At 41.6% G+C, this 20167-nt stretch overlaps 1 protein-coding gene across 1 annotated transcript; it reads left to right on the top strand.

The window, feature by feature from the left end:
- The first annotated feature begins 6875 nt into the window (after positions 1-6875).
- On the top strand, positions 6876-18049 carry LOC308081514 (uncharacterized protein). The gene is made up of 5 exons (XM_080457888.1): positions 6876-7147; positions 8345-9767; positions 13796-13820; positions 14285-14576; positions 15706-18049. Exons 1-5 carry the CDS (start codon positions 6898-6900, stop codon positions 17130-17132), a joined length of 3417 nt encoding a protein of 1138 aa, XP_080314014.1. The 5' UTR covers positions 6876-6897; the 3' UTR covers positions 17133-18049.
- The last annotated feature ends 2118 nt before the right edge of the window (positions 18050-20167 follow it).

Here is a 20167-nt window from a genome sequence, read left to right as displayed (position 1 = left end):
CAGAATGCACTGTATTACAATAGTACTGTGACTACTGTCTGTTACTATAACATTTTTGTTGCAGTCCAATAAAACAAAATGCAACTATAATGCAAAAACACAAGTATTGGTTTGCATTTACTTTTTTTTCTCCCCCATATATTTTTATAATAAAAAAGTGCCATATATCGTATCGTATCGATATCGTGAGCCCAATATCGTGTATTGTATCGTGAAATTAATGTATCGGCACACCCCTAATACACAGATAAACTTCATGTTGATTTTTACAATTTAAAGATCCGGATCCAGATCCGCGAATCCGGTCCGGGTTTTGATTTTGACTGAGCTTTTTGTTTACAGGCTGAAAGAGAGCCTCAGCGTCTTGTTAGATCACATGGGCAACATACGGCCCGGCGGCCGGACCCGGCCCTTTGACCATCTCAATCCGCCCCACCAAGTCCTCAAAGGAAAACAACATACCCCCCACCAAAAGATCTACATTCTAAAAGGCTGCCATATATTAATGGTTTTGGGACAAATTAATTTAACTTGACTTACCATTTACATTTGAGTACATAGTACATACAATACATGCATTCTTCCATCCATATGTACTCAAATGTTTTATGTATATAATGTAACAGTGAAACAGTCTGCCTTGAGTCCATATTTAAAACATAATGCAACGTGTTTAATCAGTGACCTTTGGAGTGGTGCATATCAGTTAAGATAAGATACTGTCTACATTTATAGGCTCATTTAAAAGTTGATGCGGCATTGAGGTGGATTGTTTTATGTAAGTAATCTTTTCATTGTAACCTCGTACAGAGTACACCAGAGTGATACAGGACAGTGCATCTGTAAAAAAAAAAACAATAGAAACAAAGAAAGAACATTTTGTAACTGAAACTTCTTGTTGTGAAAGCAATTCTAAAGATAGTCTGGCATGTCTACCAAATCCATGCAGTTTTAACATAATTCAGCACTATGTGTTTCAAGTTTCAATTCAATTGTACAATGTGTGGCCCCTCGCTCACTTTATCGAAGTCAGTATGGCCCTCTGGAAATAAATGCTGCCCACCCCTGTGTTATATCAAACTATGTCAAATTGTTATATCCTTACATTAGATTAATTCCTTTTAACAGGACGTTCATGAAAGTCCTTGCAGGCTTGTTTCCAATGAGGGCCTGTGAGCAATTAGGGGTTAAGAGTCTTGCTCAGGGACAAATTTCATTTCATCGACACATATGCTGGCGTGGCCTGGAATCGTACCTGGGGCAACCAGGGCCTCTGGCTCCCTAGGCGGACTCACTAACCACTCAGCTATGGCCGCCCCTAAACACATGCACATATCACATAGCCATTAACACTATTCACCTGTTTCCACATCACACATATATTCAATATTCAAATATCTTTCTGCAAAAACCTTACACAATAGTAAGGTTAAAGTCCTATAAATCATTAACTGCACTATATGTTCATTCAGCAAACATATGCTCTCAAGTGATCTCAACATATTCTCAAAGACCACAGTTAATAAACAGGGCCTAGATGTCCCATGTGCTTTGGAACAATGTATCCTAACCAGGGTTCCAATTGTAAAAGAAAGAAAGAAAGAAGTAGTAGAATAAGGTGCAATGTGTTGATGAATATTCATGTTAATGTGTATATCCCTGTGTTTTTGTCTGTACATCTGTGTGTGTGTGTGTGTGTGTGTGTGTGTGTGTGTGTGTGTGTGTGTGTGTGTGTGTGTGACTGTGTGTGTGTGTGTGTGTGTGTGTGTGTGTGTGTGTGTGTGTGTGTGTGTGTGTGTGTGTGTGTGTGTGTGTTCACAGAATGTCTCTCTCTGTACCGTTATGAGAAAAACACTCTCTCATCAAATTAATGATTCATACCTATATATATCTTATTCTATAGCCTAATTTTTATAAGGTTATGTAATGCAATGGTTTAAAATAAAAGCTTTATTTTAATAAGACACACACACACACACACACACACACACACACACACACACACACACACACACACACACACACACACACACACACACACACACACACACACACACACACTCTCTCTCTCTCTCTCTTTCACTCACTTATGGGTTTATAGATCAGCTATTTCTAAAACCATCGTATGGAGCATAAATGGGGGTGTATTTTACTATACAAAGGGTAAAACATTGATTGCCATACTTAGAAGCGCTGAACTATTCCAAACTGACCTGCAACTTATGGTATCGAGGTTTTATGACACTCATACAGCAAATAAGATCTCTAAAAATTGAACACTATGTTACTTTTTCATAAGCTGTGTGTGTGTGTGTGTGTGTGTGTGTGTGTGTGTGTGTGTGTGTGTGTGTGTGTGTGTGTGTGTGTGTGTGTGTAAATTGCTTGATATGCAAAGAGAGCAGCAAACATCAGCACATCTCTGTTACATATTATTATTTTATGAGTGAACTTCAACCTGCTGCCTGACCTTTTATTGCTGTCATTGTAAAGTGGACCGTACCTCAGACCTTGTCTTTCTTACATGTAAACAGACAGACAGAACAGTTTGTTTTTGACACCTTAAGCTCTACACTGCAGATTGTTCGCCAGGATTTCCTCTTTTGTCAACAAGAGTGCACTCAAGACTCTGGCTGGAGCCCTCATTCAATGTCATTTTGACTGCTTGCACCTCTTGGTTCTCCAACACCTCAATGTCACTAAAAAATAAACTTCAGACCTCCCAAAACAAACTGATACGACTATACTATACTCGGCCTAAAGCCAGTGACCCACATAATTCCAACAGACTTTGCTAGTTTGGGATGGCTCAGGGTAGAAGACAGGGTTAAGCAAAATAACAATGGGATTGGTGGCCTGGGCCGTAGCGTGACGGTCCAGGTGTCGCGGGTTCGACTCCCGTTCCCGACGACTTTTGCTGCGTGTCATCCCCCCATCTCTCTCCCCATTTCTTGTCAGCCTACTTTCCCTATCCCTCTCAAAATAAAGGCATAAAAAGCCCCCAAAAAATATAAAAATAAAACTAAACAATGGGATTGGTATTTAAGATACTCAGAGGGTCAGTGCCCTCAATACCCTCATACCTGACTAACTACTTCTCCAAAGTGAGTGACACCCACAGTCACAACACCAGAGGGAGCGACAACAACGACCTGGTACCCCCCAACTTTAGAACAAACATGGGAGAATTCTCATTCTACTACTCTGTCACCATAATGTTGAATGCCCTGACACCATTCAAAACTGGCCTGAAAAAAGCATCTGTCAGAAAACTACAAGGTTGGGTTAGATATTAACTCCCATGGAACGGAGGTGTCATTCACTGCTGCCGTTTGTCCCTTTTCTCCTCTGTAAATATAGCTGTTTGTATTTGTTGATGACATGTATTAATGGGTTGATATTCTATGCTCTGTTGATTAATTGAGTACATATATAGGACCACAATGGAAACAAGTCCCTAGGACTTTTTTGTGTTATCCTTTTAGCCTTAGTGTCTTACCACCTTTATTAGAAATGTCTGTCTAATAAAGTAGTAGTTGATCAATCAATCAACTGATATACGTTGATTCAACTTATTTTATTCTCTTATTGTTATTAATAAGAGAATGTGGATTGGATCTGGAGCAAGGACACAATTCCTGGTGAGCTGATCAGTATATGGGCTGGCAGCCGGGCCGTTACTAGGCTATTTTGTGTGTGTGTGTGTGTGTGTGTGTGTGTGTGTGTGTGTGTGTGTGTGTGTGTGTGTGTGTGTGTGTGTGTGTGTGTGTGTGTGTGTGTGTGTGTGTGTGTGTGTGTGTGTGTCAGATTGCTTGATATGCAAAGAAGGCAGCAAATGTCAGCACATCTCTGATAGATATCATTATTCTATGAGTGAACTTCAACCTGCTCCCTGACATTGTATTGTATTGCTGTCATTGTAAAGTGGAGCGTACCTCAGTCCTTGTCTTTAGTACTGCTTCTCCAAAGTGAGTGACACACCCATCCACAACACTAGAGGGAGCGACCATGATCTGGTATCACCCACCTTTAGAACAAACATGGAGACATTCTCATGATTCTACTACTCTGTGCCACCATAATGTGGAATGCCCTGACATCATCCGTTAAAGCAGTGGTTTTAGACCCTTTTCATGTCAAGGTCCATTATTTATTCGGTATTTGAGCCACGGATTCATCACCGTTTGATGAGATTTAAGCCTCTCAGACACAAAACGTAGAATATTTTGTTGTCGCTGGATAAGATTTTGTCCACAATTCCATCCATGCTGTGTTGAGAGACAACTGGCAAACGTTGCTCAAAATAACAATTCTTCTACATTCTCTAATTGTGTAGACTTCTTGTACATTAAGTAATGCAGATGTTTAACAATAATTTTACTCTTGAGAGCGTAAAATGAAACCAAATGGACCCTTACCGTAAGGGTCCATTTGGTTTCATTGTACACTCTCAAGAGTTACAGATCTACCTAATAAGGGTCCATTTGCTTACCAACTCTCCATCATTTAGCTGGAGACCACCTGGAACCTCCTCAAGGACCACTGGTGGTCCCCGGACCACTGGTTGAGAACCACTGCATTAAAGCATGTGAATCACTGGTTTCATTCAAAACTGGCCTGAAAAAGCATCTGTCAGAAAACTCTAAGGGCAGTTAGATGTCATTCACTGCTGCCGTTTTTTCTTTTTCCCTTTTCTCCTCTGTAAATATAGCTGTTTGTATTTGTTGATGACATGTATAAAGTGTTTGTATTCTATGCTCTGTTGATGAATTGAATACATAGGACCACAATGGGAACAAGTCCCCAGGACTTTTTTTGTGTTATCCTTTTAGCCTTAATATCTTTCTAATAAAGTATGCAATCAATCAATCAACCAATATACGTTGATTCAACTTATTTTATTCTCTTATTAGTAGTAGCCTACTGTCTTTTTTTTTTCTTTAATACTTTGGATCTGGAGCAAGGAGACAATTCCTGGTGAGCTGATCAGTACAGCCTACAGTATATGGGCTGGCAGCATGGCCGTTACTATATTGTGTGTGATTGAGTTAATCTTGATTGATCACAATTTGTCTAGTGTCCTAAACCTGCTTTAGATGTCTAATTAATATTAATGGTCTTATATTGGCCTAATCCAGTCATGTTAAATGTGCTTCTGTACTCTCCTATTCTCTCTCTGTCTATGCAAGGTCAAACTAGCTACAGGCTTTCTGTGGCTATCTGTTGTTTTGAGAACACTATATCGGTGTTCTTCTCCAATGCTAACCCTTCCTTCAGTGTCACGAAGTCACCACTGACCAGTGACCGGTCAGAGCCGAGGTCAACGTGTTGACCCAGACATGTGGACGCTGTTTGTCCAAAGATAAACTGTCACATCATCTTCATCATCTACCATCCTCATCTTCATCATCTTCATCTGACGACAACTAGCATCATCACTCTCCACCAATGGCAGGATTACACCTCCGACGGCTGGACGCTTGATCTGTATTCCATGATGTCATATGTTTATGTTAACGGACGCCGTTAAAGTCCAGTGCTTTCTCTGTCCAACGGGAGAGAGACGACGACCGATGATGCGTTAACACCTGTGATACTGTAACCTTCCATATCTCTCTGTCTGTTAATACAAGATATTTCACTACATCCAATGGCTGCCTGTGTTCGAGTCTGAATTTTCTTTGTCGCCTTTATGGTACTTTGTGTGGGTGATAAGGAGAAAACAGCTCCATCAGAGTGTGTGTGTGTGTGTGTGTGTGTGTGTGTGTGTGTGTGTGTGTGTGTGTGTGTGTGTGTGTGTGTGTGTGTGTGTGTGTGTGTGTGTGTGTGTGTGTGTGTGTGTGTGTGTGTGTGTGTGTGTGTGTGTGTGTGTGTGTGTGTGTGTGTGTGTGTGTGTTTCCATGGAGGCGGGGCTGTAGAGTATAGTGTGCAGGTTGTGGATGACCATGCAGGCTGTTTTGTAGCCGTCCAGTCAAGGCTGCTGCAATGTCTGCAGCAACTGAACAGAAACAAGTTTTAATCTCATGTACCTGTACATAAGCTCATAATAAATTAGTTTTTATCTAATTTACCTGTACACAAGATCATAATAAATGTGTTTTAATCTCATATACCTGTACATGAGATCATAGAATAACCTTGAACTTTGAACCTCGCCTGAGTGTCAGCAGATTCCTGCCAAGCCTTTTCTTATCAGCCCAATACAAGGGACGCGAACAGGCTTTTTGCATGTAGTTTAAGCGCAAGGGGGCGGGGCCGCGGGTGGCGGGTGGGGAGAGAGCCTGGCGACGCGAGCTATGTTAGCGGCAGTTGGGGCAAACGCAGTCCCCACCAATATTATTTACGATTCTGTGCCTATCGGTACATAACTCGGACGGCGCTTAGTCGACTAGCAGACCATCGGCCGGTCGTCGCGGGCACTCGCGCCTGGAGGCGCTCGGGCGCGACTCCTCGGCCTCAAGGTCTGCTGAGTCGGCGCGCCTCCGTCATGGTCCAAAACTATACTTTATCGCCGAAAAAAGTAGTCTGCGGTTGTTTGAAAGATCGTAAATGATGTTGTGGGGACTGCGTTTGCCCCAACTGCCACTCAGTGCACTAACATAGCTCGCGTCGCCAGGCTCTCTCCCCACCCACCACCCGCGGCCCCGCCCCCTTGCGCTTAAACTACATGCAAAAAGCCTGTTCGCACAAGGGACAAGGTTCAGTGTGGCTTTGTCTGTACGAACCAACCAGAAAGGATCTCTCGTCTCATGTGACCTCTGAGGAACCAACCAGAAAGTCGCTCTCGCTCTCATGTGATCTCTGAGGAATTTAAACCAAACTAAACTCAATATGTTAGTCAGTCAGTCAGTCAGTCAGTCAGACAGACAGACAGACAGACAGACAGACAGTTGTACTAAAATGGCGCAGCAGGGAGTTCAACTGTATCAGGAACAGTTGTGCTGTTCTATCTGTCTGGATCTACTGAAGGATCCAGTGACTGTTCCCTGTGGACACAACTACTGCAGCAGGTGTATCGAGGGTTACTGGAACCAGGATGATCAGAGAGGGAGGTTCAGCTGTCCACAGTGCAGACACACCTTCATCACAAGACCTGTTCTGAAGAAAAACACCATGTTGGCTGAGGTGGTGGAGAGCCTGAAGAAGACAGGTGATACTTTTATTCTCTTCTAAATACAGCTCACTGTCTGTTTAATTGATTGATTGAATATTTTATTAGACAGAAATGCAAACAGCACAAGTACAGTCATACACTTGGTCTAAAATGATAACATCCATTGAGGTCCTATATATTCAATTCATCAACATAGCAAAAGAAATAACACCAAAATACAATATCACTTAAAAATATAAACGATTATATGAACAGAGTAAAAAAAAAGTTTACTAAACTAATAAAGAGATGAAACGTCTTATAACAAAAATATTAAAGGTTTAATGACATTCACTTTTACACCACATTCAAAGTCTTTGTCCTGGTCCTTCAAAAGTGTACAAAAAGTTTTAAGTGAAAATTCCATTCCAGTGATCCATGGCAGGTGTTTTTCTCTCACATTTCTAAAGCCTTTTCAACTGCAATGAAAAAAGAAATATTTGCCTGCGGGTGTCGCTGGTGAGGGATTTTGCCTGTCAATCATCGCCTCTGCTCCGCCCCCCCCAAAGGAAAGGATAGGGGAGGGGAGGGGCGAGGAGGAGAGTGGGCGGGATTAATCGACTGTGACCTCACTGTCGAAGGGCCAAGCTCAGATTACTTTTCAGCCTAATTATTCAGAAAACCCCAGACCACAGAAAATCCACTGAATGTTCTAAGTTCAGGTTTTTTGGGTGTAATTGAGGTCATAAAACCCCAAATAAAACATTGAAAATAAAAAAAGTGAAAATGAATGTAGTGATACCTTTAAGGTTTATCCTGAGTAAATATCTTACAAGCGTCGGAAATGATTAATGATAGCTTCCAGATAGTTTTCTGAAGTTTAAACAGCGAGTACAGAAATATAAACACATTTTGTGATAAACGGTGGTTCATCCTTCTCATGACGTCATTGCCATCCCAGCTGTCGGCCTACCTTGTGGCTCCTAGGCAACCAGAGTCGTTGCGGCCTCATCTATACACAATATTTATAACAACAAGACCGTGTAGCAGGCTATCTTGAGGGGGAAAAATATGTTAGACACACAGTCTGACACAGAGTGGTGTTAAGGCAGATGGACAGTAAAAAAAAACAATAGTTATCAGGCTGCGGAGACATGCTGGCTCCTATAGGTTACCAAATATGAGGGTACAGGCACATACCAATGAAATATGTTTATCAGATTGATAAATACATATGTATCAATCTATCAACAGGACTCCAAGCTGTTCCTCCTGATCACTGCTACGCTGGACCTGGAGATGTGGCCTGTGATGTCTGCACTGGGAGGAGACTGAAAGCTGTGAAGACTTGTCTTCAGTGTCAGGTCTCTTACTGTGACACTCACCTCCAGCCTCACCATCAGTTTCCTGCCTTTAAGAAACACAAGCTGGTCAAAGCCACCAGCGAGCTTCAGGAGAACATCTGCTCTCGTCACGACGAGGTGAGGAAGCTTTTCTGTCGTACCGATCAACAGTGTATCTGTTATCTGTGCTCCGTGGAAGAACACAAAGGTCACGATAAGATCTCAGCTGCAGCAGAACGTACTGAGAGACAGAAGGAGCTCGATACGAGTCAGCGGAACATCCAGCAGAGAATCCAGGAGAGAGAGAAAGACCTGAAGGTGCTTCACCAGGAGGTGAAGTCCATCAACCACTGTGCTGACAGAGCAGTGGAGGACAGTGATGCCATCTTTACTGAGTTCATCTCTTCCACTGAGAGAAGACGATCTGAGGTGAGGGAGCTGATCAGAGACCAGCAGGAACGTGAAGTGAGTCGTGCTGAAGAACTGAGGAGGCGTGTGGAGCAGGAGGTCACTGAACTGAGGAGGAGACATGCTGAGCTGGAGCAGCTCTCACTCACAGAGGATCACGTCCATTTTCTACAGCGTTACACCTCCTCCCTCTCAAAGATCAGTGAATCTACACACCCAGTCAGCAGCAATGTCCGTCCTCTGAGATACTTTGAAGATGTGACCGTGGCCGTGTCCAAGATGAGAGACAAACTAGAGGACATTCTTACAGAAGGAGGGACACACGTCTCAGAGACAGTGAACAGAGTGGATGCTTTACTGTCAACACCACAAGAACCCAAGACCAGAGCTGACTTCTTACAATATTCACGTCCAATCACACTGGATCCAAACACAGCTAATCAACGCCTGTCTCTGTCTAAAGGGAACAGAAAGGTAGCATGGATGGACAAACTACAATCATATCCTGTTCACCCAGAGAGATTCACTACAGTGATTCAGGTTCTGAGTAGAGAGGGTCTGAATGGACGCTGTTACTGGGAGGTAGAGTGGATTGGAGACCATGTTGTTATAGCAGTCTCATATAAAGGTACCAGCAGAACAGGGTCTCTTAATGAAAGTGCATTCGGACACAATGATAAATCATGGGCTTTAGAGTGTAGTAAACAAGGTTATCTTTTCAGACACAGAGGCATTTATACTGTCATCCCAGGCCGTGTGTCCTCCAGAGTAGGAGTGTACCTGGACCACAGTGCAGGTACTCTGTCCTTCTTTGTGTCTGACACCATGACTCTCCTCCACACAGTCCACACCACGTTCACACACAGCCTCCATGTTGGATTTTATCCTATGTATTCTGGAGCCACTGCTGAGTTGTGTGACCTGAAGTAGATCACACTTCTGTTTTGTCTCTCATGTCACGAGTCCAGAATCGTTTCTTCATCATTTTATTGTTTTTCTCTCAGCCTGCGTTGTGAGCTTGTAGATCAGCTATTTTTTCTATTTTAATATTTTGTTCTCCTCTTCTTGCTACCATTTGTCTTGTTATGATGTAATCATTACTTTATGGATTTTATATTTCTGGTGAAATATTATATTTTTGTTCTTTTTTAGACTTTCTTTCTCGACGTTCTCAAAATGTTCAGGCCACGACCCCCCAAAATAATCACATTTGAACTGGGGACCCCCCAAAATAATCATATTTGAACTGGGGACCGCCCAAAATAATCATATTTGAACTGGGGACCCCCCAAAATAATATTTGAACCGTGGACCCTTCAAAATAATCATATTTGAACTGGAGACCGCCCAAAATAATATTTGAACTGGGGACCCCCCAAAATAATCATTTGAACTGGGGGACCCCCCAAAATAATCGTATTTGAACTGGGGACCCCCACCCTGATGAGCACTTGAAATTGTAGGAGTTGAGGCATTACATTTAGTTTGACTAGGTTCCACAGATACATATTGTGAAAATAGCAGATCTACAAGCTCACAACCCATCACAAATGCCATGTGTTGTGTGCATGTATCTGTTATTTAAGGTTTGCCTCTTTCTTAGGTCATATTTGACAACTTGGCAAATGTTTGACAATTTTTTTATAGTACAGTTTGTTGATTACTTTTGACGCTGTAATGGTCTTATTTTAATTTTATCTGTATTAAAAAGGTCTTAAAAGTCGTTAAATGGTCTCTTTATAAATGTGCAGATACCCTGTATACACTTATACTGTATGTTGGTCTGTTTACTGTTGAGTGAGAAAACAATGTTGTACATTAAGATAATCATGTGGGGACCCCCCTGGGGGTCCCGGCCCACAGTTTGAGCAGCACTGCTCTAAGACACAGTATAAATAGTCTTTGTGAATAAAGTGACATTAAAGATGAACAAACCAAACATCTCTGATCTCGGCTTTGTTCTTCTATTCTAACAGTCTGTGTAGAAAGGTTGACACAGCAACGTTTAATCTAGTTAAATGAACGTAACCGCTTAAAGGTTAAGATAGATAACGTTTTATTTACTAGTCTACATAGCTGCTTTGACACCCATTGTTATGGGCCACAAGATATGACATTTTTGGCTTCTTTTACCAAAGAAAACGTATTTTTCAAAAACAATCTAAAAAGCCTATCTACACGCTCATGTGTTGTGAGCTTGTAGTGAGCTTTAACCCAAAAAAAAGGAAAAAAAGGGGTTTAAATTGATTCATTCATAATGTATGTTTGTATGGGAGACACCAAATCTCTTTACGATCTGGAGCTATAGGCTCACCGTCCCTTGAAGTAAGGAATCGTCCCTTATTGGTAAACTATAAGACCTGTCCCAGGCTTAATGTACTGATAAGAGACACAACGTGGTCCTTATTTTTGGGGAATCTAATAGTTTGAGATATGGATTTTTAACGAGCTGTACTGTATGCCGTAATCATCCAAGACATTTTTTTCGTCTTCAAATATTTCACTTTATGCAGGCCCGGCAGGTATGAATGGGCTAGTGGGGCTAAGCCCCCCCCTATCTTATGGAATAAAGATGAGAAATTATTATTCAAATGTTTTAGAAGAGATTATTTTATATGCTGGTTGAACCTACAGCAGCAACAGCATCAAATATTTACAAGAAAAACACAAAATGTCAAAATGGGCTGATTTATTTGAGCCCAAATCAGCTTCCATTGGCTTTCATTGAGTTGAGTGATTGACAGCTGACATGACACGCCTGCTTGATTTACTCACCATTGGGGCTAATATTTCTTAGCCCCCAAGCTCCGCCCTCACTGGCTTTAGACCAATGACAAGTGCTACCTGCGTTTCTGTGCTTTGTTGTGGGAAGGTGAAGGAGGAGTGTGTGTGTGTGTGTGTGTGTGTGTGTGTGTGTGTGTGTGTGTGTGTGTGTGTGTGTGAGAGTGAGAGAGAGAGAGGGGGGGAGGGAGAGTGCGTGTGCGTTTTCCACCACTGCATATAGGCTACTATAATACCAGCAGAATATGGATGCTGGGGTTGAAGTGGTTAATATAACTGTACATAATCAGGGCTCATCAATATGTCCGTGTGGAACATTTTACATGTAGTTTTTACACACCATTATAATGTTCTTATTTTGATCATAAGACCCAATTTACTGAACGTCAGTCTCCAGGTTTTCTTCACAATATGTATGACACTGATTTACTATGACACTATAAATGACACATTAGGAGTCAGTCAAAATATTTTCAAGGACCCCCATAACTCTGAGAGGGTACAAAAGGAACCAAATGGACCCGTAAGGGTCCATTTGGTTCCTTTTGTACACTCTCATAGTTACACGTCCGTAAGGGTCCATTTAGAACCCCCTCAAGGAACCATGAGGGTCCCTGGACCACACTTTGAGACCCACTGGTGTAGCAGAGTGTTTCCAGTGAGTCAACACCCTGACTCTGTTTGACCAGAATGGAACAGAGCCTTCAGAAGATTAGGAAAGGAGACATGTGTACCTCTATGCTGCCAGTGGATTGAACATACTGTACATTCTAAAGGAGTTACGTTGCCCTCTGGTGGTGGTTTCTGTTTGAAGCAATTGAATCTATGCCTATAGTTGTGGTGTTGTGTTTTTGTGTAGTTTTTATGCTAATTTTCGTTTTATTTTGTATTCTTTTTTACTGAATGGGATCCAGAATGTCTTTCTGCTGACCTGACATGTCTGTCGTCACTAGTTGTGTCTTGAGGATGTTGCTGAGAGAGAGAGAGAGAGAGAGAGAGAGAGAGAGAGAGAGAGAGAGAGAGAGAGAGAGAGAGAGAGAGAGAGAGAGAGAGAGAGAGAGAGAGAGAGAGAGAGAGAGAGAGAGAGAGAGAGAGAGAGAGAGAGAGAGAGAGAGACCTCCTGGTGGCGCTATAACAGGCCCATGTGAAAGATTTGGTACAGAGGTTCTGCTCTGGCATCCAGGGAGTGTGTGTGTGCACAGTTTGGCTGCTATCCAGCCAACGGTGCCGGAGATTAGCTGTCCACAGACGGAACCACACACACACACACACACACACACACACACGGACACACACACGGACACACACACACACACACACACACACACACACACACACACACACACACACACACACACACACACACACACACACACACACACACACACACACACACACGGGCGGGCGGGCGGGTAGACGGACGGACAGGGTGCAAAACATAGTCTCGGCCATGCCTTTCGGCCTGGTGGAGACAACTACTAGTAACTGGTGTACTGACCATGGTATTACTGAGCTTGACCGACCAGCCAACTGGCCTGACCTGAACCCCATAGAGAATCTATGTTGTATTAAGAGGAAGATGTGAGACACTAGACTCAACCATACAGATGAGCTTAAGGCTGCTATCAAAGCAAACCTGGGCTTCCTCCATAACACCTCAACAGAGTCACAGTCTGATCACCTCCATGACACGCCCCATTGATGAAGTCATTTGTTCAAAAGTAGCCCAGACCAAGTATTGAGTGCATAAATTAAAACAAAAAATCAGATGGTTGACATTTATGTATTCTAAATCCTTTCTTTTTTGTGATCTTATGTAGTATTCTAATATTTTGAATATTTTTCAAATATTTCACTTCATGCATTATGAAAATGGACTTTTCAACGATGTTCTAATGTTTTTAGATGGATCTGTATAATTGTTTGAATAGACCTACGTGTACTATGTAACTAGTAACTATGTTACTTATGGTGAGACTTTACTTATTATATGCCTTCATTAACTATGTTACTTATGTATTGTGTAGTGTGTGTAATATTGTGTAGTGTGTGTAATGTATTTGTTGTGAGCTGTGCTGCTGTGCCTCTTCTCTCTCTGAGTCTTTCTTTCTTTCTTTTTTTTTTCTTTCTTTGCTGGTGTTGTGAGCTCTGCTCTCTCTCAGCTTTCTTTCAGACTGACTGTGGATCACAGCTACAGTGTGGGTCTATTGAGGGGCGGAGCTTATTGGTGTGTGCTGTCATTGGTTCATTTAGATTATGGACCTCACACACTGTGTGTGCGTGTGTGTGTGCGTGTGCGTGTGCGTGTGCGTGTGCGTGTGTGTGTGTGTGTGCTTTCAGATCAGTGTGTCCTCTTTTTCTCTTCTGGTTGTATTGTAGTTCTATTATACATAATGTTGAGAAAGAGAGACGGGGAAAGTTTCAGTGTGTTTTGTCTTTAGAAGTTTTAATGGAGGTTTTATTCTATAGATAGAACAATAGAAGAAAACTACTGACTCATATTTCAACAGGGTGGAAACATTTTCTACCAGTGAATCACTGTGAATCAACACACACACACACACACACACACACACACACACACACACACACACACACACGAGGAACCTCCCATGTCATGTGATTTCTGAGGAAATTAAACCAAACTGAACACGTCTGATAGTCAGCTAGACAGACAGAGAGACAGTCAGTCAGTTGTACAAAAATGGCGCAGCAGGGAGTTCAACTGGATCAGGAACAGTTGTGTTGTTCTATCTGTCTGGATCTACTGAAGGATCCAGTGACTGTTCCCTGTGGACACAACTACTGCAGCAGGTGTATCGAGGGTTACTGGAACCAGGATGATCAGAGAGGGAGGTTCAGCTGTCCACAGTGCAGACACACCTTCATCCCAAGACCTGTTCTGAAGAAAAACACCATGTTGGCTGAGGTGGTGGAGAGCCTGAAGAAGACAGGTGATACTTGTATTCTCTTGTAAATACAGCTCACTGACTCTGTTTAATTGATTGATTGAATATTTTATTGGACAGAAATGCAAACAGCTTGAGTACAGTCATACACTTGGGGCCCTATCTTGGGCGCCACCTTACCCATTATCCCTAAACTTCTTTGCAATTTTTTACTATTTTGAAAAATATTTTCAAATAGTTCAAATATCCAATCTACAAGCTCACAACGTGTCGATGTAGATCGCCTAGTTGAACTATTTCAAAATGTTTTTTTCAAAGATAGGGCCCATGGTCTAAAAGGATAACACAAAATCCATTGAGGTCTTACTGTATATATTCATTCATCAACATAGCATAAAAAATCACACCCAGTGTGAAGTGGGCGGTGTGGTTACAGTGGTCATCACAGTGATAGAAGTTCACTTAAAGAAAAGTAATATTGTGGACCAACCATTGTACACCCCTAACTTAAAAAAACCCATAAATGTGTTTTTTTTAAGTGCATAGTCCTATTTATAGGGCTATGCACATGTGTCATGTTTCACTAGCCAATCACAGTCCTGAATAGACTGTGATTGGCCAATCACGGTGCAGGGTTAGGGGGGTACACTGGTGGCCAATCACAGCAAAGGGTTGGGGGGTGCAAATGTCCAAACCTCACATATAGGGGCGGTTTCACCGCCCAAAAATAACACCAAAAATACAATATCATCAAAAATATAAATATAACTTTACTAAGCCAATAAAGAGATGAAATGTCTTATTACAGAAATATTAAAGGGTTTATCTCGAGAAAATATCTTACAAGCGTCGGAAATTTCTGAAGTTTAAACAGCGAGTACAGAAACATTTTGTTATAGACGGTGGTTCATCCGTCTCACGACATCATTGCCATCCCAGCTCTCAGTCTACCTTGTGGCTCCTAGGCAGCCAGAGTCGTTGCGGGAAAAAATATGTTAGACACACAGTCTGACACAGAGTGGTGTTAAGGCAGATAGACAGTAACAAAAACAATAGTTATCAGGAAGCGGAGACATGCTGGCTCCTATAGGCTACCAAATATGAGGGTACAGGCACATACCAATGAAATACATTTTTATCAGATTGATAAATACATGTATCAATCTATCAACAGGACTCCAAGATGTTCCTCCTGATCACTGCTACGCTGGACCTGGAGATGTGGCCTGTGATGTCTGCACTGGGAGGAGACTGAAGGCTGTGAAGACTTGTCTTAAGTGTCAGATCTCTTACTGTGACACTCACCTCCAGCCTCACTATCAGTCTCCTGCCTTTAAGAAACACAAGCTGGTCAAAGCCTCCAGCGAGCTTCAGGAGAGCATCTGCTCTCGTCACGACGAGGTGAAGAAGGTTTTCTGTCGTACCGATCGGCAGTTTATCTGCTCTCTGTGCTCCATGGACGAACACAAAGGTCACGATACGATCTCAGCTGCAGCAGAACGTACTGAGAGACAGAAGGAGCTCGATACGAGTCAGCGGAACATCCAGCAGAAAATCCAGGAGAGAGAGAAAGACCTGAAGGTGCTTCACCAGGAGGTGGAGTCCATCAACCACTGTGCTGACAGAGCAGTGGAGGACAGTGACGCCATCTTTACTGAGTTCATCTCTTCCACTGAGAGAAGACGATCTGAGGTGAGGGAGCTGATCAGAGACCAGCAGGAACGTGAAGTGAGTCGTGCTGAAGAACTGAGGAGGCGTGTGGAGCAGGAGGTCACTGAACTGAGGAGGAGACATGCTGAGCTGGAGCAGCTCTCGCTCACAGAGGATCACGTCCATTTTCTACAGCGTTACACCTCCTCCCTCTCAACGATCAGTGAATCTACACACCCAGTCAGCAGCAATGTCCGTCCTCTGAGATACTTTGAAGATGTGACTGTGGCCGTGTCCAAGATGAGAGACAAACTAGAGGACATTCTTACAGAAGGAGGGACACACGTCTCAGAGACAGTGAACAGAGTGGATGGTTTACTGTCAACACCAGCAGAACCCAAGACCAGAGCTGACTTCTTACAATATTCACGTCCAATCACACTGGATCCAAACACAACTAATATACTCCTGTCTCTGTCTAAAGGGAACAGAAAAGTAACATGTATGGACAAACTACAATCATATCCTGATCACCCAGAGAGATTCACTACAGTGACTCAGGTTCTGAGTAGAGAGGGTCTGACTGGACGCTGTTACTGGGAGGTAGAGTGGAGTGGAGGCAATGTTCTTATAGCAGTCTCATATAAAGATATCAGCAGAACAGGGTCCCATGATGAATGTGCATTTGGATTCAATGATAAATCATTGTCTTTACTGTGTCAGAAACAAGGTTATCAATTCAGACACAGAGGCAATACAACTGTCATCCCAGGCCGTGTGTCCTCCAGAGTAGGAGTGTACCTGGACCACAGTGCAGGTACTCTGTCCTTCTTTGTGTCTGACACCATGACTCTCATCCACACAGTCCACACCACGTTCACACACAACCTCCATGTTGGATTTTATCCTCTATCATCTGGAACCACTGCTGAGTTGTGTGACCTCAAGTAGATCACACTTCTGTTTTGTCTCTCATGTCACGAGTCCAGAATCATTTCTTCATCATTTTATTGTTTTTCTCTCAGCCTGCTTTGTGAGCTTGTAAATCAGATATTTTTGCTTTGCGTCGTATGATGAAGTATAGTAGTGGTTTAAAGTGGTTAATAATCTATTTTAATATTTTGTTCTCCTCTTGTATTCATACACCTTCTTGCTACCATTTGTCTAGTTATGATGTAATCATTACTTTATGGATTTTATATTCCTGGTGAAATATTATATTTTTGTTATTTTTTATACTTGGTTCTCAAAACGTTCAGGCCACGACCCCCCCAAAATAATCATATTTGAACTGGGGACCCCCCAAAATAATCATGTTTGAATTGGAGACCCCCCAAAATAATATTTGAACTGTGGACCCCCCAAAATAATCATATTTGAACTGTGGACCCCCCAAAATAATCATGTTTGAACTGTAGACCGCCCAAAATAATCATATTTGAATTGGAGACCCCCCAAAATAATATTTGAACTGTGGACCTCCCAAAATAATCATTTGAACTGGGGGACCCCCCAAAATAATCATATTTGAACTGGGGACCCCCCACCCTGATAAGCACTTGAAATTGTAGGAGTTGAGGCATTACATTTAGTTTGACTCGGTTCCACAGATAAATATTGTGAAAATAGCAGATCTACAAGCTCACAACCCATCACAAATGCGATGTGTTGTGTGCATGTATCTGTTATTTAAGGTTTGCCTCTTTCTTAGGTCATATTTGACAACTTGGCAAATGTTTGACCATGTTTTATAGTATAGTTTGTTGATTACTTTTGACGCTGTAATGGTCTTATTTTTATTTTATCTGTATTAAAAAGGTCTTAAAAGTCCTTAAATGGTCTCTTTATAAATGTGCAGATACCCTGTATACACTTACTTTATGTTGGTCTGTTTACTGTTGAGTGAGAAAACAATGTTGTACATTAAGATAATCATCAGTTTGAGCAGCACTGCTCTAAGACACAGTATAAATAGTCTTTGTGAATAAAGTGACATTAAAGATGAACAAACCAAACATCTCTGATCTCTGCTTTGTTCTTCTATTCTAACAGTCTGTGTAGAAAGGTTGACACAGCAACTTTTAATCTAGTTAAATGAACGTAACCGCTTAAAGGTTAAGATAGATAACGTTTTATTTACTAGTCTACATAGCTGCTTTGACACCCATTGTTATGGGTCACAAGATATGACATTTTTGGACACAACAAAAAACAAAAAAACATATTTTTCAAAAACAATCTAAAAAGCCTATCTACACGCTCATGTGTTGTGAGCTTGTAGTGAGCTTTAACCCTTTAAGACCGGGACGCATCTGTGTCATTTTAGATTTTAACTCTATCCATTATTTTATACTTTGGGCTTTTCAAAAATAGCAGATATACAAGCTCATAGCGCGGCACTCGGTGCCGCGCTATGAGCTTGTATATCTGCTATCTTTTATTTTATCGTGAAAATTTGTGCAAATCTTTGAATATATATATTCTTTTATTGCGAACATTTTTAAAAGTCTTTGCTTCTGGGGGGTCCCTGGAACAACATATTATGAGATGGGGGTCGGCGGCCCCAAATACATATCATTTTGGGGGTCCTTGACATGAAAAAGTTTGAGCACCACTGATATAGAAACATACGTTTCTTTCAGAATACTGTTGGGATTTAGAAGACATTTGTAGAATCGGCTTCAGGTCTGGGTTAACTAAATAAAAAGAAAAAAAAGGGGTTTAAGTTGATTCATTCATGATGTATTTTTGTATTGGGAGACACCAAATGTCTCTTTAGGATCTGGAGCTATAGGCTCACCGTCCCCTGAAGTAAGGAATCGTCCCTTATTGGTAAACTATAAGACCTGTCCCAGGCTTAATGTACTGATAAGAGACACAATGTGGTCCTTATCTTATCTTTTGGGAGAATTCAATCAATGACACCCAGTAGTGGAAAGTGACTAATTAAATTTACTCAAGTACTGTATTTCAGTACAATTTTGAGGTATTTGTACTTTACTGGAGTATTTCCAATGTTCAGTACTTTTACTTCTACTCATCATCGCAGAGACAAATTATTGTACTTTTACTCCACTACAATTATTTGAAAACTTTAGTTACTAGTTACTTTGCAGATATAAATTATTATATAATAAAACATACATTAACCACTTTAGCCCTATTTTATACATAGGCTATTTGAAAATAGCAGATCTACAAGCTCACAACGCGTCGCGATGCGACGCGTTGTGAGCTTGTAGATCTGCTATTTTCAAACATTTTAGTACTTTTACTTTTGGTACTTTAAGTATATTTTGATGCCAATACTTTTGTACTTTTACTCAAGTAACATTTTGAACACAGGCCTTTTACTTATAACAGAGTATTTTTATATTGTGGTATTGCTACTTTTACTTAAAGGGATAGTTCACCCCATAAATGACTTTTTCTTATCGATTAGTCAAAAATATCCATGAATTCAAGTCTCCATGGGATGACTAATCAATAGGAAAAAAGGTCATTTTGGGGGTGAACTATCCCTTTAAGTAAAATATCTGAGTACTTTTCCACCACTGCATATAGGCTACTATAATACGAGCAGAATATGGATGCTGGGGTTGAAGTGGTTAATATAACTGTGTCCGTGTGGAACATTTTACATGTAGTTTTTACACACCATTATAATGTTCTTATTTTGATCATAAGACCCAATTTACTGAACGTCAGTCTCCAGGTTTTCTTCACAATATGTATGACACTGATTTACTATGACACATTAGGAGTCAGTCAACTGCTATTTCAAGGACCCCCATAACTCTGAGAGGGTACAAATGGAACCAAATGGACCCGTAAGGGTCCATTTGGTTCCATTTGTACACTCTCATAGTTAGACGCCCGTAAGGGTCCATTTAGAACCCCCCACAAGGAACCATGAGGATCCCTGGACCACACTTTGAGACCCACTGGTGTAGCAGAGTGTTTCCAGTGAGTCAACACCCTGACTC

The sequence above is a fragment of the Gymnoscopelus braueri genome (genome assembly GCF_963280865.1).
Source record: "Gymnoscopelus braueri genome assembly, contig: SCAFFOLD_334, whole genome shotgun sequence".
In the NCBI taxonomy this organism is placed as follows: Eukaryota; Metazoa; Chordata; class Actinopteri; order Myctophiformes; family Myctophidae; genus Gymnoscopelus; species Gymnoscopelus braueri.
Note: the sequence above shows the minus strand (reverse complement) of the source record. Positions and strands in the feature narration are given on the sequence as shown.

Bases quoted from the DNA above. Each gene is read 5' to 3' on its own strand.
- LOC308081514 (XM_080457888.1), top strand. From the start codon at position 6,898: ATGGCGCAGCAGGGAGTTCAACTGTATCAGGAACAGTTGTGCTGTTCT. The intron at 9,768-13,795 runs GTAGATCACACT...GCTTTCTTTCAG, and splicing joins GCTGAGTTGTGTGACCTGAA to ACTGACTGTGGATCACAGCT. The intron at 14,577-15,705 runs GTGATACTTGTA...ATCTATCAACAG, and splicing joins GGAGAGCCTGAAGAAGACAG to GACTCCAAGATGTTCCTCCT.